The sequence below is a fragment of the Aptenodytes patagonicus genome, chromosome Z (genome assembly GCF_965638725.1).
Source record: "Aptenodytes patagonicus chromosome Z, bAptPat1.pri.cur, whole genome shotgun sequence".
In the NCBI taxonomy this organism is placed as follows: domain Eukaryota; kingdom Metazoa; phylum Chordata; class Aves; order Sphenisciformes; family Spheniscidae; genus Aptenodytes; species Aptenodytes patagonicus.
In genome coordinates this window covers 10,599,007-10,624,386 of record NC_134982.1, presented here as the reverse complement: position 1 = coordinate 10,624,386, position 25,380 = coordinate 10,599,007, and the positions used below count along the sequence as shown (strand labels likewise).

General features: G+C 41.5%; 1 protein-coding gene across 1 annotated transcript; it reads left to right on the top strand.

The window, feature by feature from the left end:
- The first annotated feature begins 362 nt into the window (after positions 1–362).
- On the top strand, positions 363–25,380 carry KIF24 (kinesin family member 24). The gene is made up of 12 exons (XM_076362420.1): positions 363–976; positions 4,206–4,395; positions 6,890–6,987; positions 9,087–9,302; positions 10,850–10,937; positions 12,910–13,031; positions 14,634–14,739; positions 17,458–17,529; positions 18,283–18,392; positions 19,291–21,729; positions 22,663–22,756; positions 25,063–25,380. Exons 1-12 carry the CDS (start codon positions 363–365, stop codon positions 25,201–25,203), a joined length of 4,290 nt encoding a protein of 1,429 aa, XP_076218535.1. The 3' UTR covers positions 25,204–25,380.

Below are 25,380 nucleotides of genomic sequence, written 5' to 3'. Positions count from 1 at the left end.
TTGAGGACAGGGTTTCAGTAGCTGCGGCATTCATCAAGTAGACATCAGGCGTGTAGGAACTCTGCAGCAGTAAGTAACACTGCATTGTGCATTTCTTACACATTATTGTGTGTTGTCTGTAATTTTAAAATATAGTTTCATAGATAAAATACTTGGTTTATGTTTAGTTTACTGTTGTTATTGCTATATTCTATAGTGTTTGGCACTCTAGTATAACTTGGAGTTAAACAAGCTTCTAGCCTAACTGCAGGTAATGGCATCAGGAAATGTGTAGTTTCTTCATTAATAACTTTGTCAGATGTGATGTTTCATATGATTCTAATATGTATTTTGTTTGATTTCTTGCAGACTTTAGCTTGAAGATGGCATCATGCCTTTATGAATGCCTTTGTGAGGCAGAACTTGAAAAATACTACCCCCATTTTGCTGCCTTCGGTCTTCAGAAGATTGACGAGCTTGCCAAAGTTTCCATGAAAGATTATACCAAACTGGGGGTCCATGACATGAATGACCGCAAACGACTCTTTCAGCTCATTAGAATAATCAAAATTATGCAAGAAGAAGACATTGCAGACTTAAGCAAGCAAGATTTTCAACCAAGTGGCCTTCTCATTCAGCCTCAGGTGACCAGACCAGGTCCCCGTAGACAGCTGTGTTTTGAGTCCTTCTTTGAAGAAAATGATGGAACAGTTAAAGACTCTGAATCTCAATCATACGGTTCATCTAATTTCAGTGCCAATGAAGAGAAGAACAGTGTAGGGGAAATGTTGGGACACATTCAACCACATGATTCAGAGCTGATCAGATTAAGTAGAAGAGACCTAAATACTCCTGGAATATGCACAAAAAAGGACCTGAGCTGTCCAACAGTTTCTGATGATATTGCTCCTCTCCTGGGGGATTCTGAAGTTCCTGTCATACAAAGAATAACTCATATTTCAGGGTATAATTACGGACTACCTCATTCCTGTATCAGGTAATAATCAGTCGCCTTTATTTTGCTATATTTCAAGTTAGTCATAATTAATTATTTCTTCATAGTGGAGGAGAATCTGTCTTCATCACCTCCAAATAAGCAATCCTACCACTACAGAGCAATGCAAAATCTTATAGAGAAGAGAGATATTAATAAGCACTTGCGACTCTCCAAGTCTGGTAGAAGGAATCAGCTGAATTTCACCAGCTGCTACTCACTAAGGTTGTCTAAGAATAGTCTTTATTGTCTTTCAGGATATAAGGCTTTGTTTTCCTGGTGTTTTGGCCAATCTTTCTTTCTCTTTTTCTTTCCATGAGACTATCTTGCAAAACCTTATTTTTCCAAAATATGGCATTGTCTGTTGATAAGTTTGTCAAGTTTTTTGCAGTAAAAAAGATACACGCTGTCATGACTATATTTGTTTATAAAGCAATTTCTGAACTGGAGCTTTAAAAAGAAACAGAATGAATATAACTGGGATGGGATATAGACGTGGTGGTGAGAGGGATGCCCTTCAGCTGCTCCCCAAGCACATGATCTGTAACTTTCATAACTTTTCCCCGTGTTTGGTAACAGAGGGGCTATGGTTATCTTGAACCACTGGTAAATCTACCCTGGCAACATTTTTAGAGCACAGAATAAATTTTTCCTGATTCAGTAGCAGAACATGCACCCCTCTGCGCACATACCACCAGCATCTAGCTCATTGCAATGCAGTTGTGGCAGTTTTGTTTTAAAATGTGGTGAAGAATGGTAGCTGTATGAGGTTGGGGCTTGGTCTGGGAAGGCTGTGGTGAAAGATTTTGTGTGTGGGAGGACCCATGGAGTTGGGGTGTCAGTTACAACTCCCATTGAGTGTGCATGTAGTCTGGAGGGATAGATGCTGTTGCCACAGTGGAAAAATACTAAGGTGACATAGCAGTTAGAGTGCTTAACCTGTGAAATGCAAGACACAGGTTTATAACTCCCCTTTGCTGGAAAAAAGTGATTCCCACTTTCCAGAGAAGTGCACTAACCTCCTACATATATTGGCATCTTAGTGCATTCTCTGTCTCCTCTAGAAGTTGAGCCGAGGTGCAACTAAAAGGGCAGGATTAATAGTGCTGGCAAGTAAAAAATGATAAAATATAACCTAATGGCTCAGCTAGAGGAGTTCAAGATTTTTAATTCTGCAATAGAGCCATGTTCTCCATTGATCTCACTTTCTTTCCTTGTTCTTCTGTTTTTTCCTAAGTACATTCTTCTGTGCCTGGCATTATGGTTCATCTTGTGGGCTGTCTGCATCCTCCTCCTGACACGCCTGCGTTTCTCTTTCTCCTGTTTTGACCACAGAGTACGTGTTGTGCATTCCAGGCTTGGGCCAGTCTGCCAGCACTTGGGTTTCTGATTCCTGCTTTGCAAATCTCTAACTCCTTCACTGAATCCATCCATTCCCATGTCACCTTGTGATTTGACCACTGTGAAGGCTAATCTGGTCTCATCTATGAGAAACATTGGAAAACACTGGCATGATTTCAGATGCCAGAAAGATAAAGAGCTCTTTTAATATGCTTAAATATATTTTGCACTTGCCCACAGCAAATGGCTTGATTTAGACAGTAGCAGATAAGGCATAGTGATTCTTCTGACCTAATCAGGTTGTATTCTGTCTAATCAGGTTTCTAATGATCTGTGTCAAGATTTTGTTTTTTCTAGTAATAAAAAGATATATTTTGTTCTAAAATACGATTTCTATTTAAGAAAGTTTAATAGAAAATCTAAACTTCAGGTTCAGCATATAGACTTAAAATGCATTCTGTTCCCATACAAAACATATTCAATTAAATGTGCCTCTGTACTAGAAAGAATTTATGCCTTTTGTCTCATAAATGGAGCCTCCAAGTCTTCAGTTTTTCCTTTCTCCAAATCTTGCAATCAGTCCTTCCTCCTTCAAGCTCTTAGAGCACAACAGGCTCTTTCTGTAGGTCACCAAATCCAACCTCTGACATGGGAATTAAACTTCAGAGCCTCTGATCATTTGTTGGACAACATTTGGTGTCTAGTGATATCCATAAGCTCATGCTAGCTTATGAAGCATCTTATTTCAAGTATCATTGCCTTTCTTTTCAGGGGAAAGAATTTTCCATCTAAATGCAGGGCCTGATCCTGGTCTGTGTGGGAAAGCTGTACTAAAATTAAAGGGACTTCAGTTACAAGTAATCTACACAAGATTACTTGTGTGTAGTCTTTGAAGACCACATCTTGAGATTTATATCTGCATGCCATATGCTTCTGGGGAAACATGCAGCACAACAGCAATGATACTACAAGCTTGTAGTTGTAATGAGATATTGAATAACTTTTGGGTTTGGTTTTAATTTACTAGACAACTACTACGTTAGTTTCAGTTGCTACGTTAAAAGATTTTGGAAGGGCATTCAGACAGCATGGCAGAAACACAACTTTTGTGCAAGTTGGTGCTTGATTAAAATTATTTTTTTCTCACAAATTGACATTCAAATCCAGGCTGAAAATCATTACTTATTTGGTTGAAGACAGCGTGAAAAAGGGAAAGGCGGAATGAATACATTTTGGTTGAATTCAAGCATATTCTGTATGATGCATCACAAAATGCTTTCCACAGCAGGTTAATCAATGAAACATGAAGTGACCTCATGTTTCTGAGGTGTCTGGAAGGGAACTAAAGTAGACTTGCCAGAACACAAGAGCACAATTTTGCCTGTGGTCTGACCCAGTTTGAGTCATTTACTTGTAACCTGTTTGACAGCCTATAATAGGAAGAATGAAAGTCCATATAAGAGGAAAAGCAACTAAATATTATACCCTCTCCTTTTCAAGATCTGTTCATAGTTTTATCTGTACATAATTAAATGACTAATCATGACTGCGAATAATTTCAGCAAGATTAAATTTCATTAAGTTAACTTGCATATTATGCCAGCTTCAATCACATATTTGTGGACAACTGAAAATTATGCCAGTCCAGCAACAAGTTCAGGAATGTAGCTGTATAAACACAACTATTCTTTTAACAGAAGTGCACAAAAGGCATCGGTCTATTTAGGAAAAAACAGCAGAAACTTCACTGTGTAACAATGAGATGTGTTTTGGTGTTTTTTTGATAAGCCATTAAAGACAAATACTTATTTGATAAAACTAAAAAAATTATGTATAGTCTAGATTCTGTAGTAAACTGATTTTAAAATGTAAACCTACACTATTGTTGTAGATCCAGTACTGCTGAGAAAGAGACTCCATGGACAGAGAGTGAAAAAATCAGAGTGTGTGTCCGAAAACGTCCTCTAGGCCTGAGAGAGGAGCGACGTGGGGAGGTTAATATCATCACAGTGAAAGATAAAGAAACCCTACTTCTTCATGAGAAGAAGGAGGCGGTTGATCTCACCCAATATATTTTACAGGTAACATGCTCCACTTGAATGTTGTGTTTATGGGCCAGTCGCTTGCATGGTGGGATAAAGCAAATTGTACTTGGAGTTTCAATGAGGGGAAACAGAAGAGGGCTGTCCGCATTTCTTGCACTGAAATAGTGTTGTGGTTTAACCTCAGCCGGCAACTGAGCACCACACAGCTGCTCACTCACTCCCCCTGCCCTGGTGGGATGGGGGAGAGAATCGGAAGAGTAAAAGTGAGAAAACTCGTGGGTTGAGATAAGAACAGTTTAATAACTGAAATAAAATAAAGTAAAATAGTAATAATAATAATAATAATAATAGAAGAATATACAAAGCAAGCGATGCACAATGCAATTTTTCACCACCCACCGACCGATGCCCAGCCAGTCCCCGAGCAGAGATTGCTGCCCCCCAGCCAACTCCCCCCAGTTTATATACTGAGCATGACGCCACATGGTATGGAATAGCCCTTTGGCCGGTTTGGGTCCACTGTCCCCCCCTGTGCCTCCTCCCAGCTTCTTGTGCACCTCCAGCCAGGTCAGCAGAGGATGGGAAGCTTACCTTGACTAGTGTAAGCGCTTCTTAGCAACAACTAAAACATCGGTGTGTTGTCAACATTATTCTCATCCTAAATCCAAACCACAGCACTGTACCAGCTACTAGGAAGGAAATTAACTCTATCCCAGCCAAAACCAGGACAAATAGGTGGTGGGCTCTTCTGTGAGCTCAGCATAACTATATTTGAATTCCTTCTGATTTATGCCAGCCTGTGGCAGAAAACCTGAGCCCAGAATTTTAAGCCTCAAAAGCATGTCTCTTGCAGCTTTCTTTGCACATGGCAAAATAAAACTCTCTGCTACATGCCATTGCTGCAGGAGAATTGCCTGCTGCAGTCTCCTGATAGCTTTCCGTGGTACTTCAGTGAGGATTTCCCTTTTCACTATTTCAGCACTGTAGGTCTGTTTCAATGAATCACATATACCCTCATCCCCTCCCTTCCTTTGTTCTCAAATGCTTTTGAAAATTAAGTTCCCTTTTGGTCTTTGTTTCTTAATCCCAAATATCTTGTGCTGTCATAGTTCAGATTCTCACTTTTGACTGACAGCACCAGGAACAGAACTGATTTCTAGAGAGCAGCAAGCCATTCTCACTCTACTGGGTGTTATTTTTACAATCTGGGTCCTAGGAACAACTGTTTGGAGTATTCAGTAAAAATTCAGTTTGCAGCTCTCTCAGGCCCAGTTCATGTACCACCTTTTACGGTGCGACACATGCAGCAACTTCACCCCACTCCCGCCATCTGACTACCTATATTTGGCATTTATGCGGTGCTTATCACCTTAGTATCTCAGTGCTGAAATAACCGCTGATTAATTTTGTTATGTCAGTACAGATAAACGAAATCTTGCTGTCACTCAATATAGTACAAACAAAAGTGTGCCATGTCAAAGGCTGTGTCTGTTCCATAGGACTCAGGAGAACTTCTCTGCTTCCAAGCCTGGCTACTCACCCTGCCTCCATCTCTGGTTCCTATAGAAAGGACAGCAAGGGGTACAGAGCAAATGGGAGGTGGTGGGGCATGTTCCAGCTCCACGGCCGAGGGACCCAAACGGCAGGCCCATCACAGAGCACATCTGCCCTCTGAGCTGAGTGTAGCTGCTGAGACTCCCTGGTTTAATCTGCCTGTGCGCTAATGTGGTTGGTTTGTGCATTGTTGAAATGATTCTCGCACCTAGAGACCTACCACCTTAATTTACCCTGCAGTGAATTTATTAGAGTGCAATGTTAGACACCAGTCCATGGAGGCTCTTTTGAAAATCTGATGTTCGTGACTGTCCCTACAAACACTATTCTTAACTTGGAAGGAACCCATAATGGACTCTGTTGCAGTGTTTCCAGAGATCTGCTGCTTTGGGTCAGATCTGGAGTGTGGGAAGTTTTGTGTTTTCTTGCCCCCTTCTGTGATAACACAATCCAGCTTTTCTTAGGAATAGCTTCTGTCTTCTCGGCACAAAATGTTTTTAAGTCTGCAGAACAGAGACAATTAATCACAACTGAGGACTAATTTTGAGAGAGTCAAAAGTTGACTCTAAGTTCTTTTTACTGTTATAGTGTTACTGTACATCTGTAGGCTGATTCATTTCAGGAATAGATGAGGGTTTTCTTTAGTTAGCGTTTTTCTTTTTTTTTTTGTTTTTTTTTTTTTTCTTTGTCAGAAGGCTGTGGTATGTTCTGCTTCAGAATGATGGGAAATTATGGCATCTTTGCTTCCCTTCCCGCCCTCCCCCCCCCCCCCCAACCCTCAGTCTCTTGATTAGTCATAATGATGTGTTCCTGCATATGTCATGCTGCATGTTAAATGTGCTAGATCTCTTCATACCTGACCCAAAGCCATACGAAGTCACTGGAAAGACTTCTGTATTTAAATTTACCTTTGCATGGGGGTGAAGGGGAAATGAAACATATTCATTTTCATGTAAAGATCATATTTATTTTTCAGCATGTTTTTTATTTTGATGAAGTCTTTGGGGAGTCATGTACCAATCAGGATGTGTATATGAAGACAGCTCATCCTCTCATTCAGCATATTTTTAACGGGTAGGGCATCAGTGCTTACATTTGTTATTTTTTGCCTTTTTGTTTTCCAATTTCGTATACTGCTTTAATTTTCCTTTTACGCTTTTCATCTTTTGAAAAATACATTCATTTCACCTTTGCCACATACCTGCACCCTTTTAGAATGTCTTTGATTGCAATTTTGACAAAATAAATCAGGAAAAACTTTCCTCACATTTGGTGAGAAATCTAAATCACAGAGGAAGTTAAATTGGACCGCAGGTGCAACAAAGAGACACCATGGCCAGCCTAGAACGAAAAAATGTGTGCCAGGATTTCTGAAGTCTAATCTCCACTCTAACAAAGGCTTCTGTGTGGTATAGCACACTCATCTGTAGAGGAATAATATTACCTCTTTCATGAGACTGCTGTGGGATATTTTTGCATGTATTTGTACAGTTCACAGGGCAATAGAAATTATTAACAACCTTGTGATGTATTTTTGTTTTATTGATTTATATTTGCTTAGAGGTTTAATCATAATTACATACTTCCCAATTAATGGGAAATTGATGGTGGCTTTGCATGAGTGATCTCATTTTCATGCAAAGGAACAAGCTTGAATATCATTACATTTTTGAGTCTTTGAAGGAAAGGATTACATATCCATGATGAAAGTCAACAAAATGGAGCATTCTGTTACTGAAAATCTCCCAAGTATCATCAGCAGAGACAGAAAGTATCATGGTCTTGAGAAAAGGAAAGTGAAAAAGAAGAATGAGGCTTGTAGGTTGCTGTGTAATAATTAGTAAAGGCACTGTTCATATTACAGCTAACCCAGTAATGTCACCAAAAGAGATGCCACTGTTTTTTCTCAGCTTTCCCTACCTTTTCTGTCCCCCCCTGCTGCATCCCTTTCACTGGCATTGATCTAATCTGACACCATGGTGAACTAATTCTGCAATCTAAACAGGCAAAAAATTGTTCACTGTGCTTACTGCAGCCCTACGTTTTTACCCATTTCTCTGCCAGGGTACTGAGCCAGCTAAAAAGTCTTTTTTAAGGTAGGGGGGAATAAATAGTTTGTTCTGTAGCATTTCTTTTTTGGCTGATTCAGTTCCCTGAATCTGTTCACATCATACTTCTGGGTTCAGTGCTTGTGTAAGAGCAAGGATGGGGAAGGAGAAGTAGGCACGCAGTAACCTCAATGTAGATGGGATTGAAGGGCAGTGAAGCTGTATCCTGAGGCCTCCTTGGCATTTTCTGTGCATTGCCATTATAATTTTAAGATGATATGATGACAAAGCTGGAGCAAGCTGGAGTAAGCCAAGACTGTGGTTTCACTAGCTGGAGTGAGTGAACCAAATAGCTCTCCGCCACTGAAAGGGGATGATCCTCTTCCTTACCCCCAACTAAACACATTCCCATATGTTACGTGAAGTCAGTTTGGGCATATTTTGTGAACCTCTGTGAGGTACTTTAATTCACTGAAACAGCAGAAAATTAGCTCGCAAAAAAGTGGAAAGCCTTCTGTTGTTTCAGTGCAGTAAAGTCAAACACAAGAGCCAGCACAGGCAGGGTTGGGTCAGTGGGGTAGGTCACACAGCTGGGAGCAGAGGAAAGGAAGAGCAAGACCTTCCCCTAGGCAACAACAACTCTTTAGATTGACTTAGCTGCATGCAGGACTGCAGCCTAAGACAAAGTAACCTCACTCAGTAAATTATAGTGCTGGGGTGTTAATTTTCATCAAGTACAACATGTTAATACAGAACCTGACTTGTGGTTGTTTTGCATCTAATGCACAGTCATTTTTCTCTGTGATTCATAATCAGTAGGATTCCCATTCATAATCCTATGATACTTCTGCAGCATCTAAACAGCTGGAAGAATAATAATGAATTCTTAGTTTCCTTAAATGCATTTTTGGCATCTGGAAGAAAGGAAAACATCTGTGACATGCCAGATCTCCATAGGACATGCTTGGGAATCACTGTTAAGTGTTTTGCAGTTTCCCAGATAGGATAGCAAACCAAACCTCATTGCTAAGAGGCCACTACAGATAGATACCGACATTGCAGAATCTTTTTTAGTGGATATGAATAAATCAGATGTGACACTAAAAATATAAGCTATCTTCACAGAGGCAATGCAACCTGCTTTGCATACGGGCAGACTGGTGCTGGCAAGACTTACACTATGATAGGTACTCACCGGAACCCAGGACTCTATGCCTTGGCTGCTAAGGACATCTTTAGACATCTGGAAGCATCACAGTCAAGGAAAGATCTCCTTGTTTTGATCAGTTTTTATGAGATCTACTGTGGACAGCTTTATGACCTGCTAAATGGAAGGAAGAGGTATTTAAATAAAAATGCATTTTACTATAAACCTATGGTTATGAATCAGTTGGTTACTGTTTATAAATCAGTTACTGTTTTGTGCAACTACATTTAACATATTACCATTTATAGTAAATGTTATGTATTTAATTAGAGTTGTTCCTAGGAGCTACTTAGAGAGGAAGGCAGAATCTGACACTAAATACTGTGGCATTGATAGGGGCTCCTGGTTTTTACTATTTTGGGGAGGGGGGAAATAAATAAGAATACGGACCTATGGTTGAGATGTGAGCTCATGCTGTTTTGCTTACACTATAATAGCTGAACATCCATAGGTAGATAAAGAACCTTCTTGTGGCCAGAAGTTCTTATGCCAACCATTGTGGAGTCCCTGTCTTTCCCTGCTCAAACATAACCTCTGGCTGTCCCTCCTGCTGTGCCACTGGGGCCTTGGCTCTTGCCACTCTAGTCTCTGAAGATCCCGTTGATCTCCCACTTGTCATGCTTGACACTGCAGAGTCTTCTCACCTTCTCCCTGAGCGCCTTTACCCGGCAGCCCAGTGACTCAACCAGAGAAAGCCTCTGCAGGTGATGCTGCCATCACCCTCAGTAGCAGCACCTCAGCCCCAGACTTGTTTGGATGGACGTATACTCCTACAGGAGCTCCATCCGGAATGGAAGTCAGGACAACTCAGTACATACTTGGTATAAAAAAATCACTGGTCTGAAATCTCTAAATAAAATAACAGTCAGTTAAGATCTCAGCAGTGAAATCTTTTCAGAGTGATCTTGAAGGAACATTACCTGTCAGCTGGAGGCCTTTAGCAGCCTTGAGAGCACAATCCTTAGAGCCCGCTGGAGGGATCAAGAAGGAGGCTTTCTGCCTGGGGAAGTGAATATCTGTTCACAAAGGAAGCACCTATTTCTGTGCATGTGTGTTCCCTTTCTCCAAAACAGTCTTTAAGGAGCAGGTAGTGTAATCTGCTATGTAAGGAGTCGATTTACTAAGGAAGACAGAGCGTCCTTATATTCTCTGCATGTCCATTAGCTATCTTACATGTTGTTGAAGGAGAAGATTAAACTTCCTCCCGTGTGCATCATGTCTGTATTCTTCCAGTATACCGTAACGTTTCTGTGTGATTCGTAGCAGAGGTGCTCTGAAATCTGGCTCTATGGCTATGGGAGCTGCTTTAAAATCCTGTGCAAAAATCTTGAGAACTTGGACAGAGCATAACTTACAGGCCGAACTTCCTAGAGAAGCTCGAGATGCAGTTCAAAGAGAGACAGGAACTCCAAACTGTAAACATGATAATTTACTTCCCTGCTTTATTATATTCCTGAACTAGCTGAAATGCATTGCTAATGTCTTTTTAACAGTGAAATGTCAGTGGTACATATTATAAATGAAATACCTCTTCAGCTCTGAAAATAAATGAATGATAGTGGTGCCTCTCCCTAGTCAGTAGCCTTGATTGCTTTTTCACAGCGTCATAGCACTGAAATGTGTTTTCATTGCTGCTATTTGAGACTTCAGAAATCTCCTTTCTGCACTGTTTCATTTTCAGGCTTTTTGCAAGAGAAGATAGCAAGCATGTTGTTCAAATAGTTGGACTGCGGGAGGTTCAGGTGGACTCTGTAGATCTACTGTTGGAGGTAACCTCTATGTTTGTGATTATTTTTTGTCTTCTACAGCCTGATTTTCTGATTTGTGAGATGTGTCATTTGCAGAGATTGTTATTTGTTGTGTAGTACATGTCTATGTTCCCGTTTAAAGTTCTGAAATTGGCAACCCCAGCAGACCTCTGAGGAGCACTATTAAAAAGTGCCTTTATTCAGTAAGCTTCTTGGGTCACTGTGACTTGTGTCAGCGACATGCAAGCTGTTGATTTACAGCTGTTGCTTCTGCTGCCACTCCTTATGGAAAGATCTTTGCCAAGAAATAGACTGCTGTCACTATTCCAGAAATTAAATAGCGTCCCAGCAAGGGACCCTGAAAGCTGGATAAGTATTTTCTCCCAGTGTGGTTTCTTTGGCTTGTATGAACTTAAATTTTCTATATTAAAAGTATGTGGATGTGGGACAAAAGATATAAATTTGAAAATTAATAGAACTAGAAATTAGAAAATACTTAAGATTGAGGTATTGATCTGCATTAGGATTAAGACACTGCTTAGGTAATGATGGGTGATAACAGCCAAATAAAATTAGGATCTTTAAACGGTAGCTGACATTCAGCACAAGCAAGGCTTCAGTTTTCCTTCCCTGTCTGGCTGAGCCCTAAAAGGGCACTGGCAAATTTTCTGCATTGTCCTGCAGCAAGCAAGCTGGTTAAATCTGCTTTCTATTTAGCCTGCCTTTGCATAGTTTAATTCCTTTCTCAGTAAGGAATTGTAAATTACAAGTGCCTGATAGTGTAGTTGGCTCATTAAAATTGGCATGGTTTTGCCCACTTATATTCCATTTAATTTTGTTCTTCATCTTCCCATTAACTCCAAGCTTCGGGACATGCTGGTGATGCTTCTGCAAATTAGAGTGTAAATTTGCTATATGGTTGATTAACACATTCCTCTGTATTATCACATTCCATACGCAGAAGAGCTATTAAATGACTTTATTCTCACAGGTATCTCGGCAAAAAAATAATTTTATACTGTCCTTTTGAACATGGAAATGTCACTGGCTTGACTCAGAGCTTCTGGATAGTCTGCAACAGATATATGGGAAGAGTCTTGAATGCATCCTGAGTTATTCACTATTCATTGATGTTGGCTTTGGTTCAGAAATTATCTGCATTTAGCACTAATTTAATGCTCCGGAGCTGCAGCAGTTGGTTAGGTTGCTGGTTGAGAACTGACCACTGAAAGGCATGAATAATGCACATCTGTCAACTGAGAACGTATTGATTTTGCTAGATAATATTTTAATTTGTTCTTACAACCAGAAACAAAATTAATGACTGTTTTATGAATGCCTTGCTGCAGTTGCTGCTAGACTTTCTGCAATAGCCCTTAAGTTTGCAAAGAGAATTATCCAGATTTGTATCTTGAAGGAGCCTTTGTCCTTCTGCCTTGCCTCTCTTCCTTGTTTTCTTATTTTATTGTTGTATTGAGTGTAATTGATCTTTTAACTTTGTTTCTTCCTCTGGCATAATTTCTTTTAGTTATGGAAGTGGGGAAGGGTTTTGGCACTCAGTATTTTGTGTGTAACTTTCTGGATAACAGTACCCATCTGTTACATAAGAAAGTGAAATTTTGAAAGAACACAATGAATAGTCAATCCCATGAGTCTCTTAGGTTATGTCTGCAGTCTTTCTTTCTTTCATTTCTGCCATACTTTGGTTTTTAATTTTATAGTTTGGTTATTTTGCAAATCCAAGCGAATGTGCGACGCAACAACTTCTTACCTGCAGTATGCTCTCTAAGCTCCGTAGTGTCACTGCAAGCAAGTCCATATACAAAGTTCTGAAAGAAACATTGGAAGGGATCCAGTCTAACTTAACATCTGCCTTGCACCAAATTTTAAGGCTGTAACGAACCATTCATCATCTTAGGAGGACAAGATCTCTTTCTGAGAGATTGTGTTTTCATTTACAATTTGCTTGGATTTTGTCCCCCTTATTTTGCAGGTGATTTTGAAGGGGGGAAAAGAACGTAGCACAGGAGCTACTGGAGTCAACTCAGATTCCTCTCGATCTCATGCTATCATCCAAATCCAAATTAAAGACACAGCCAACAGGACATTTGGAAGGTAAGACTAGAAGCGGGAGTGCTCAGGGCTGATGAGGAAGTCAAGCCCAGGGACATCCAGGAGGCAAACAAATAGGAGGTGTTGAGTTAGTGGGCAGCTGTGAGTTAAATCAGAAGATAGGGTTCAAAGGGACTTTGAGAAGTTTCACAGTCCTTTCTCTGTTCCCAGGGAGAGCGCTTAAGCCACATCTGTGAGAGCTTTGTCAAACTTGTTTGTAAAAATTTCCAGTGAAAGAGTTTGGCAATCAAATCCATCCCTTCATCTTCAGTGTTAGAAAGCTTTTCCTGTCTGGCATTAATCTGGCTAAAGGTAGATGTCTGCAATGGGCATATCCACATGTGAGCTGGTCACCTTTGAAGTCAGTAGAAAGAAATAGTCGTTTCTGGAATCTAATTCATGCCATTCTGCAGCGTCACCTATATTAAGTCAGATGGATTTGCCCCTCAAAGTACCTCTGTCCTGTAATTGACTACAAAGGGAGCCTGGGATGACTAGCTCAGATGGAGATAATTCCATGTTTGCCTTTGGTCAGAGGAATCCTAATACCTCACCTAAACCTCCCTGATAATTTAAGAGTGTGACTCTGATGTTATCTGCATCAGACAAAAAGAGAGGTTTACTCCCTCTTGTAGCAGCCATTTTAGGTATTTGAAGACTGTAATTGTGCCTCTTCTCAGTCATCTTTTCTTCAGACTAAACAACCCCCAAGAAATACATCTGAGGAAAGAGGTCTAAGTATCTGTGTTATTGCTGAGTGTCAAAAACCCATGCTGACACACCCTTCCAGCAACTACCGTGCAGTCTTGCTTCCCAGGATCTTGTTTTAAATACAAGGCAAAATGGAAGAGCCACAAATAGTGGAGAGAGGAAAAGGCAGAACAGGCAGGCTTAGAAATAGAAGTGTATGTGGTTACGTAGGTGTGGCATGTGTGCCTTTTTTTTTGTTACTGAAAGCGAAGTGGAGCTGGAGTGGGGAAAGGATTCCAAGCTATGCCTCTAAGAGAAGTCAGGGCTGTTCCAGAAAAAGAGGGGCAAAGACAAAGATACAGTGCAACAGTCAGTACAGCAGCTGGCACCCAGAGCTAGGGAACGTGAGAGGGAGTAATGAAGTTTTGTGGAAGGGAGGGAAAAGGAACACTGACAACTCAGTGTATTACTACAGTGGAAATTTCTGTTCATGTTGCCTTGGATTCCCATTTGACAGGGCAGTTGTCTGTTTTACCTGGAAGGAGAATCAAAACATACACAACTTCTTTAACTGCGTTCTTAGGAAACTACAGGCACAGTGGTTATCTGGAGAGATGAATGTGTTGCACTTTAAACAGCTTATCCATTAAACTGTGGAGCACTCTCATCACACTCAGTTATACTTTCTATTATGATTGTGTTAGTGCCAGGGTGCTCTGACACTGTTCCTTCTGCTATGCTTATTTTGGCGTCTCAGATATTTCCAGTGGGTATTTCTTTTTGTTCAAAAGTAGTTATTTCTAATCATTCTTCTGATGTCATGTGTTGCAGTCCTCTGGTTTAAAAGAGAAAAAAAAGAGAAAGGAAAAAGGGAAAAAAAAGCCCCTGAGATAAATGCAACTTTGTTTTTTCTAGGATATCATTCATTGACTTGGCTGGCAGTGAAAGGGCAGCTGATGCCAGAGACTCAGATCGACAAACAAAAATGGAAGGAGCAGAAATAAACCAAAGTCTTTTAGCAGTAAGCTACTAGCATGTCTGGGGAAGGTTTTGCATTTAATTATTAGCATGTGTTTTAGGATAAAAATGAACCACAGAATAATATATGTATGTATTCCATGGAGGAGAAAAAGCAACCAAAGTACTAAGCGTGTCCAGTTTAATTTGTCTCATGCCTGAAAGACAATTTAAGAGGGAAAGATTTTGTGATGAAAATAAAGTCTTTTTAATCCATTCTTACAGCCAGCCAGGTAAACACAGCACGGAGAATGTTAGGTATAGTATAATAAGTGTCCCATATTTTATATAGGGAGTTTTGTCCCTTTTACTTCCAGAGAATATTGGCTTGGGATTGCCGTATTTGTTTCATAAAAGTACATCTGTTTCTGCTGCTTATTTTCATCACTTGAACTCAGACTCCTTTTTCAAATCGTGAGTAAAGGACTTAAATACTCAAGAGCATAGAAACTAGCAGTTCATGTGTGGGGAGAGAGGAACAGGAAGAAATGCATTCTTAATGCAAACAGTCTTTTATAAATGTACACAGTTACGTAAAGAGCAGAGAAATGCCATCAAGGATAAAGCAGAAGTGCCTTTAAGTATAAATTGTGCAGAAGACTGCACCTCCTTTAATTCAAATGAACAAAGCTCACTGATGACTGAGGGCTTCTCTAAGTGAGACTGAAGGTGATATGCAATCAGTGAGTATGAGTCAACAGTGCAGAAGTTAGTGCACACAACTGTACCTCTTAGTGCGCTGTAAATAGGAGGTGCCTTGCTCTGTTTTGAGAATGTAGAATGTTCTTTTGCACAGAGGCTTTCCGGCTGTGGAACATTAGTATTCATACTGGGAGATAGCATGTAAAGTGAATGTGTTTCTGTACTTCCTGCTTTCTTGAGTACTTGCTGGTGAGGCAGGACCTGAATAGAAAGGATTCTTGAGAAGTGAGGCTTAATGTAAGCTCATGAAACTCTTTTAAAAGGAACTTTAAAATCAGAGTGTGTGTGTTTTTGCTATTGTGTGAAGCTGAGTAAATACCTAGGCAGTCTACAAGTAGTGACTGAATTAACTATAAAAGGCATCTTTGGGTAAGTCTACATGACCTGCAGCCTGTAAAACCTAGCTCAGCCCTCAATAATCATAACGCTTTCTTCAGGCCTTAAAACACAGGAAGTTTGAAGTTTGCTGCTGCTTTGAATATTCATGTTGATTTCAAGTACAAGATATTCAGGTACTGCAATTATGAGAAGCAGAATAAAAAATTAGAATAGTTTGATCTCTTACTTGTTAGAGGTGTAATTTTTAATAAAATGCAGTAAAAGTGAGAAATACGTGTCATTTTAAGTGGGTGTATGTAGAATGTAGGAAGGCTTTAAATGTAGAAAGGCTGCTTCTTGCTAGTATCTCCATGACAATACTGTAATCTGCTTATTTTTCCTTCGATATTTGCTCTAATTGACTTGTCTCATGGCTATATGGTCCATTTCTGCCAATTTTAGAGAGCATCCAGGCTTGATATGGAGTGTGATGCTATTGTGCTTATTCCAGTGGAAACATGGCAAAAAACTGCACATCTTTGAGTTTGAACATGACATCTTTTTCCAAGGCTGGTAGTAAATTAAGGGATGTTTATTCAAGACTACAGGCTACCTCTGTTGGTGGTTATTAACCACAAGAACATCTGATGCGTTCTGTGAACAGCATGGGTGTAGCTAGCTGCTCATGTTCTGTTGGTTTTAATGGGAATTCTGTAGCTGTATCTCCACTCCCTGGGTAGTCTGTTGCTTCGTTCTCACTGTTTTGTGTATAGTTCTTATTAGCCTGTCAAAGGTCACAGTGACATGTCTGTTTAGACAGACAGGCTGTATCTATACTACCTTCTGAGCGTGGGTTTGAACCTGGGCTGGAACCCAGCTTCCCTCACAGCTAATTGTTTGGTGCTGGTCCATGCTCTCCCCTTTGGTTGGGTTTGGTGTGTTGCACTGGTGTGAAGAGGAAATGGCTTGATATCAGCTGCCTTCTAACACAGCCCAGTGTACCCACACATAGATGGGACATCTAGATTGCATATTATAGTCAGTATGGGGAGGAATATGCACTTATTAGCTCATGCTATCTCTGACTAACATATGAAAATATTGCCAGAGTGGCATAAGAAATTTGCACTGCTGTTGTCCAAAGTGTTGGGGTTTTTTTGGAAGGGGAAGAGCTTATTTTAGAAGACAGAAATTTATAAGAGATGGAGCTCAAAAAGCTCTGTTCTTAGCGTGTTACAGGTATATGAATCTGCGGTACACCTGCCCTGCAAGCTGCAGCATAGTTTGGTGTACACCCAATCTGGCTTCAAACTAGCTAGCTATGGTGCAGGCAGCGGCAGGTCCACAGTAGTGCGGAGCTCTGTGTGTGCTAAACACATGTGTATTTACCCAGCTTCTTGGGTTTTGTATAGCCCACAGGGCCGTCAGGCAGGGCTAGCTGTGCTCTGTGCTGCAGCTTTGCTCTCTTTGAGTGCAGCTAAACTGCTGCTGATACCTGAAGTAGCTGAAGCTGGCAGTTCGTGGCTGTGGCAGCAGCAAACTACCCTTGCGAGAGACATCACATAGTAGGAGCCAAAGGTGCATGAGGGAAATAGTAAATTCGTAGGCTAGGTTTGATGCAATTCAGTTCCTTGCCAGTGTGTGATTGACATGTTTTTCCCCCTCTGTTTTGTTTTTTGTCTTGTTTTTTTTCTTTTGGTAGCTAAAGGAATGCATTCGGGCATTGGATCAGGAACATGCACATACTCCTTTCCGGCAAAGCAAATTAACTCAGGTAAAACGAGCAGAAAGGCAGCAGCAGAGATTTCCCTGATGAGGACAAAATAAAAAAAAAAAAAAAAAAAAAGGGCATGATTCAATAACTGCTATTAAACAATTGAAGAAAAGAAAAATACATAACTTTTCCAAACATTAATTTTAAACATTAATTTTAAACATAATCACAGAATTAAAGCCAACTGCCAGTTCCCCCAGTCAGTCCTGGGGACTGGCATGGTAAAAACAGAATAAACCAAATACTAAAACCAAACAAAAACCCCAAACACTACCTTCCAGACTCGTTCCGTTACCATCCATCTCCTCCCACTCTGCAACCAGTCTTGCATCTTCTGTGCAGTAACAGTGATGGGAGATTTCATCAATATTTCTTCACTCCAGTTGTAACATATGCTGTATCCCACAAAACATACGGGCGCCCTTGTGGCACCTGGTGCAAGGGCTTGTTCAGAGCCCCAGTTAAGACTCGTATTTGTTTTAAATTGTAAACAAAGAAATGCAAAACAAATTGACACAAGAGGACTACATTTTTTAAAGAAAGAGACAGTAACTGTGCATCACTTGACTTATGTTAAACTGCCTCTGTACACATTGCTAATTTAAAGGAAATGCAAGGTAACTTAGCCTAACTTTTCATAAGTTCTGAGCTAATTAAATCACTTTCCCTCATATTTTGTGTAAAATAAAATTCATGTGTTTAAAAATAAACACATGAATTGCTGAGAATCTTATTTTTTTCCTTCAACTCTAGGTGCTAAAGGATTCTTTCATTGGCAATTCCAAGACGTGTATGATAGCCAACGTATCACCTAGCCATGTAGCTACAGAGCATACCCTGAACACTTTACGATATGCTGACAGGTAGGTGATGAAGCTCAATCTTGCCAAGGTGAAAAACACAAAGAGAAAAGTAATGTATGATGTTTGTGATTACATTTTATTTTGGTGGCATTGGAAATGTTGTTTGAGGCAAGAAATGCAATTTTCACAATGCAAATAAAATCCTTACCTGTTCCAACTCTGGGTCTTGTAAATCCTTTCTGGTGACAGCTTTTAGTGATGAAAATATCGCTGTGCTCCCTGTAACTGCAGGATTACTAACCTCAGCAATCGAAAGTTTTGTTTTAGTTTTGTATTGTAGTTCTGCCTAGGATGTGTGCAAGTCCTTCACCCTCCCTCCTACACAGGAGGCGGTAAATTCCAAGCTGTGCAATGCTGGGGTTAAGAGGACAAGAGATGCTTAAGGGGAAGAGGAAAAAGGAAACAGTTGAGGGGACACGGTGATACCAGTTAAGCAGCTCTTCACAGTTGCAGTGATGAGTCTGATCCAGGAGCACTGTAGCCCTGTACATATATCACCTGAGCTAACTAGCCCCACTGCAACTACTCCAAAAGCCCTAGTTTGTGTCCTGTGGGACTCTATGATATGCTGTGGAGTGTACTAGCTTGTCTTGAGCTGGCACTGTGCCATGCTGTGTTACAAAGTGTGGAAATGCAACCCCCTTCCACTGAAACAGAGGCCGCCTTCATTCATTTGACCTGTTCAAGGAAGCACTTCAAAATACTGCTATAGACCTTTCCAGAAGTTCAGGCATTTTGGTGGAGGGGTTTTGATGCCTGTGTGGATCACTAACAATTAAAACAGAAATCATGACATTGAATTCAGTGTTTAGCCTTAATATGTGAAAGCATTAGTTTGTTCTGAAGACACTTATTTATTTGAAAGCATGACATCTTCTAAAGCCAGCCTCATTTACAGGGTCAAAGAGCTGAAGAAAGGGATTAAATGTTCTACCCCTGTCACAAGCAGACGTCGGGCAGCTGGAAATGTATCTCCAAAACGTGTCCAAAACTCTCCCTCTTTGCCACCTGGGGAAAAGAGCTCTCCAAAGAAAGTGAAGCTAGGCCTCCAGCATCCCTCAAATGCTACAAAAACAAAGGCATGTCCTGCAGCACTCCAGCCACCGAGTGTCCCTTTTACCTCTACCCCCAGGGGAATCAACAAAGGACATGGCTGCAAAGGAAATCCCAGCTCACCGTGGTTCCACCACGCTAGCCCAGTTAAGGGCGTCCTACGGATAGCACATCCCCTGAAGAAGAAAACTGATGATCTGTCCCCCCACTCTGAAAAGAACCCCACTGCGAAGGATTTCATCACCAAAAATGCTGCCATGGCAGAAACAAAAGAGAGTGGCCAGAGAAACAAGTATATGCAAGACAGACCACCTGTCCAGTGCCTGAAAGTCCAGACAGTGCAACCTGTTCAGAAGCAGCTTGTTTCTAGAGATGATTTTTCCTTTGGAGATGGAAATCTGCCTTCTGACAGCAGACAGGAATGGGGAAGCACCTTTGCTAAACAATGTGTTGAAACCTGGACAAATCTGCCTCCGTTTCAGAAGGAAAGGGAAGAGCATTTACGTCTTTATCACCAGCAGTTTCAGCAGCCACCTATTCTACAGCAAAAATTGAACTATCAACCTCTTGAGAGGTTTTTAACGCAATACAAGCCTCAGGAGATTCAAGTGAAGCAGGAGCTGAGCCTTACTCCCACAGAAGTACAGAGCAAAGAGGGGATGCAGCTGGAAGATCTGGATGACAGTGATTTCAGTGAAGATTCTTTCTCACCTGTCTGTGGTCAAAAGAGCGTGAAAAGAAGAAACACCAACAAATGCAGTCAACATTCATTTTTCCTTCATCAAAGAGAACACGGAACTGAAGAAGAGCAAAAAGGCCAAAAGCGACAGGATTTGTTTTTTAAATATGCAATACCCATGCAAGAACATGAACTAGATGACAGCTGGGGTTGTAGTGAGGGCAGCCCAAAGACAGAGGAATCCATTAAAAATGCAGGCTGCAGCAAAACTCCATCAGACTGGAGCTATGACTTAACTATTGAGTCCTCGCCAAGCAATACTGCAGAAAAACCTTACTGCCTGCAGGAAGATCCTGCTTGTAACTGGAAAAACGGCAACGATTTCCTAGGAGATCACAAACAGTACAAATCCAAACACAGATGTCTTGTTTACTCCAGTGAAGCCACCTTAACTCCAGAAAAGGATGCTTCAAACCCATATGTTTCTCCTGTATTGAAATTGGGAACTCCAGAGTGCAAAGCGATTGACCTCCAGCATGAAGAGAAGGAAGAATCCACTTTGGATAGACAGGCTGCCCTTGCAGGAGACGTAAAATGGAAAGCTCGAAAAAATGGAGTTAACCATTGTGGATCTTCCAGTTGTTCCTCAGGATTCACTTCTGAGCTAATGGCCCCTCTCACGGTATCCCTTCTTGACTACGAGGAAACAACTGATACAGAGAAAGTGTCTTCTAACCAAGAGAAGTCCCCCCGTGTGAAGCAGATGTCGGACAGGAACATACATGGCTCCCAGAAAAGGTTTGAGGAAGAGGGCTGGCAGTGTACGAGAAGCAGAGCTCTGACGGACAGCATGCTGGAACTGGGGGAGCAAATGCGTCGTGGTGGAAGACATTGTGCCCTGCTGCGTTCCCCACAAACAGGGGACAAGTGGCTTTCACCTGCCTGCTGTGATGTGAAGGCAAGCTGCTGCCTTCTGGGCTCAGGTTCATCAAAACAAGGAGTCGTTCACAGTTTATTTGTTGGACGTGACCTGACAGAAACATCCACAGCTGAATCCGTGGGCTCCAGGGGAGAGAAAGAGGGTGGTTTCTTTCTTAGTAACTCAACGTGCAAAGACTACTCAGGTGGCAGACAGTGTGATGCTGATGTTAAAGATAGTACTGGTAATTCCAGAAAATCTAACTCAAATCAAGGACACAGTGTTGAGCCCGTGGCTCAGGAAATAAATGCTGATATACCTGAAAAAAGCTATTTTTCAGATGCATCGTGCTTTCTCAGTGTGGGAAATGTAGATTACGCAGTCCAGTCCCCCTCTCAAGAAAGCAGCCTGCTGTTGCAGCCCAAGTCCGGACTGAGGAATGAGGGCTTCAGCCATTCTGAAGACCCAGCCAAGTCATCGTTAAGCAATGAGGAAATAGCGTTGCTAAAAAACAAGTTAATGCAGAGTATTTTCACACAAGAGACTTTTGCTGTGGAGTCAGGATCTGCAACCAAAGATAAGCCATTAGCAAACGCAAAGAGCCCCTCCGGCATGTCCAACAGCAGGCCTCCGAGTGCTACATCAGAGATGGGAAAATGGCAGAGGGAAGCCCTAGAAAAGGCACAGTAAGTCTTGCTCGTCACTGAAGTTTGTCATGAAGCCTAGAGATTCTAGACATGAGATACGTTTGCCTTTATTTGTATATCATACTCATATGCACTTTAAAAACTGATGGGAAATCAATCTATGAAATAATTATTTAATAAAATTAATGATAATTTATAGTCATTATCTTACATGATTGCCTGTAATTTAGTGATATTTTAAAATCTCACAGGAAGCCAATTATTCTATTAGAGCTTCCTAGGGTAATGCTAGAGGAATGAATATTATAATACAAACTGCAGTTCTCAGTAACTAATTGGCTTCCTATAAGCTGTGAAGTACCTAAAACATATCAAAACCTCCCATCAAGAAGCAGGTGATAGCTGTTCCATCCCTATGGAAAGAAAACCAGCTAGAGCGGCTGGGCAGTCACTGAAGATGTAGGTGCAAAGCTTCAAAGTACTATGAGCTGCCACTGTCAGCTCCCAAGGACTGGACTGCATTCACGTGACTGAAAATGTGTTGTTGGTCAGAGAAACTTGCTCAGAGGAATGAACAGCAGCACTGCCTTCCCGCTCTGCCTGTTTTTCACCAAAATGGCTTACAACCTCATGGTTGTAAGCCATTTCACCAACTAATTAGACAATTTTTTTGCTCCTAGATTTCCCTGTGGTAAAAAGCAGTATGTGCCCCTGTGCTGCCTATGCTAACGAGAGGCTGTGGTCACTCCTCTCTCAGCAACCCTCAGTCATCAAGGTCGTCTTTAACCCCAAACTAGTGCAGTCCACTGCACTTCAAGGAGCACTGGTGTGCACTTGCTGAATGCCATGGACCACAGGACAGCAAGGCTTCTTCTGGGGTATTCCTCCTTCTTAAAGGTTTATTGAGGCCAACAGTAATTATAGGTAGCACAGCAGGCTGTGTAACCAGTGGTATATTTTTGCGTTCATCAGACAGGCTGTAATTCGGGCCCATCAGCAGCAGCTGGATGAAATGGCATCCTTGTGCTTCAAGGAAGAGTGCTTGATAAATCAGATGTCAGCAACGGTAAGTGTTGCAGATGATGATTTCCGTGCCCATTGAACCTGCATAAATTAATCTTAGAGATTATTAACGTGAATTAGTGATGTGACATTCCTCATCAGCTCTTCCTCTCATTCTCTGATGCCTCCCTAAGTCCTAGTCAACTCATTTTCAGTACCTGTTGTGTCTTTCCCAGTCTCCACACTGCCAGGTCCTTGGGGGAGAAGGAGACTGATGGGCCAACTCTGAACCACTTGTCTCTGATAAACAGCTTTCTCTTATCTTGAGTCATGGGTACCAGACTGTACCAAACAGGGTGTCTTTCCATGTGACGTTTTTCTCCTTACAGGCTGGAGCAAGTAAGTCAATACCATGGAAAACAGCACACCCCTAAAGCATGACACTGGGATGTGGCAGTTGGTGGCATAGCGCCATGTTGCCTCTTCCTTCTGGAAGTCCCTTGCCTATCACACTGCAGATGTGCCAACACCTGGCCCCACTCAGTCCAGTGCCCTAACCACTGTGACTTGTGCCCTCATAGGCTCTTGACTTTTGTCACTCAAGTGTTTCTTGGCTTATCGTTGTCTTGGATGTCAGTAGTGTAGGCTAGACCTAAAGACTGGCACCTGCATGGCCCCACTGCTAGCCAGGCAATCCCAGTTCTCTGTTTCTCCTGCATCCAGATAGATGCATGTCACAGCTGTGTGAGAAGTCTCATCTCTCACCCAGACTGTTAACACTTCCCTGTGAGAACCTCCTGCCTTCCCAGTTCCCTCATCTTATCAATAAAGCCAAGCTCCATTACTGCATTACATTATCAAACCATTTTAATTCCTATCACAGTTCAGATCTGAAGTACAGCTACAGGGACTTTTGCCTCAAGGATTTCAGAATGGAGCCACCATGTGGCTTATTCGCTGTGATTTCCAGTCGCATGTGATGTGTTACCAGATAACATATAGAAGTTCACAAAGCAGCCCAAGAGCCATAAACTGTATTAGTTTTGTGGCAGAGAATGCAGTGATACAAAGCAATCTCTTTTTCTTTTTTTTTTTTTTTTTTAAGTCTTTTGAGATTGCTCTTCCTAAGTCTGTTGGTCATTGGACACCAGCCCTCCCCCATTTATTTGCCCCTTGCAGCAAGCAATCATTTTCTGGCTAGCAGAATTACAACAAGCTTGCCAGGTCTCCCAGCAGTGTGTGAATAACTTATATTATATCCTGTAGTGTCATTTCACAGCGTGACCTTTCTTTGGGCAATGACATCAGCTTAGACTTCCCATATCAGTTTCTCTCCTTCCACTTTCAGATGGTTGCAACTTCTCCAGCCTTGAAACTTTTGGCCGCAGGAGAGACTCCTGCCAAGACGAGCCACATACTGAACCAAGCAGTATTTAAAGTGCTTAAGAAAAATATGCCATGGCAGCTGGGCTGGTCTTCATTGCAATCCTGATGTCCCTGCAAGACAAAGATACAGTGCACGAGATAGCTGGAGTCCTGCCAAATAAGCTTTTGAATGATTGATTTTCATGCGGTGGCAGTTGAAGTCCCTAGCCCTGAGGATGCTGACACCTTGCAGCACCTTAGACACTGACCTGTGAACAGAGGCACCAAACTCTGCTCTCATCTGGAGAGCAGAGCAAGTCTGAGTGCTCCCTTATTAATACAAGCCAGGCTTAAAAATTAACTGCCTCCATTTCAGTTTTAATCACAGTTTCATATCACTTTTTATCCGTGTGGCAGGTTGCTATGGAAGGTAGAGTTCCCCCTCGGCTGAGGCTATATACACTGCTGATATTTCTCATGTCAGATCTAGCAGACGTGTAGCCATGCTGGAGTTGGACTGGCCCGGTGACCTGATGTGAAATAATCCCTTCTGTCTCCCAAGAATGGGCTATTATGTCTGATCAATGAGTGGCCCAACTCACCATTTATTTTCATGATTGCTAGATCCAGCATGAGAGGTGTCAGGAACAGAGTTCATTGCATGGTAAAACTGCACATCAGATGACCAATCCCTATACCAAACCTTTGAAAAGCTAACCTGTGTAGAAGGGTGATAACAGGTGCTTTATATATTTTTAAACCATTGTATTAGCTGTAATTTCACCAACAGATAAAACTACCAGAGTAAGTTAACCTCGGCATTTAGAGGCATTGACCTTTCTCTGTGACGGTCAGGGCTTTAATAAGGAAACACTGATTTAATCTATTACACTGCAGAATGGAAAACATGCTTTTATGTACTGCTGCAGTGCATAAAATATGCTGATTTTCTCCAACCTGCTCCTACTTTTGTTCCCTAAACTTTCTTGTTTCCTTCCTCACCAGGATTTTCAGAATTTCGTGACCAAGCTGGATGAAGTCTTGGTACTGAAGTCGAAGTGTATCCAAACAATGCGAGCCCAGCTTCAGCTCTATTTAGCCTCTCCTGGCACTGACATGTCCCTGCAAGCACCTCCACCAGTTTAGACCTTCTTTGCTTACACGTGCACAAGAACAGCTACGGAAACAGCCAGCCGGTGTTTCACCACACTTGCTGCTGCAGATGTGGGTGGGTAGGGGATAGCTTTTGGTTTGATGTTTGTGATTAGTGTGTATTTTAGATAAGGATGGAGAGAATTCCGAGTAAATGAGAGATGACTACTT

Bases quoted from the DNA above. Each gene is read 5' to 3' on its own strand.
- KIF24 (XM_076362420.1), top strand. From the start codon at position 363: ATGGCATCATGCCTTTATGAATGCCTTTGTGAGGCAGAACTTGAAAAA. The intron at 977-4,205 runs GTAATAATCAGT...CTATTGTTGTAG, and splicing joins CTACCTCATTCCTGTATCAG to ATCCAGTACTGCTGAGAAAG. The intron at 14,740-17,457 runs GTAAGCTACTAG...TTCTTTTGGTAG, and splicing joins TAAACCAAAGTCTTTTAGCA to CTAAAGGAATGCATTCGGGC.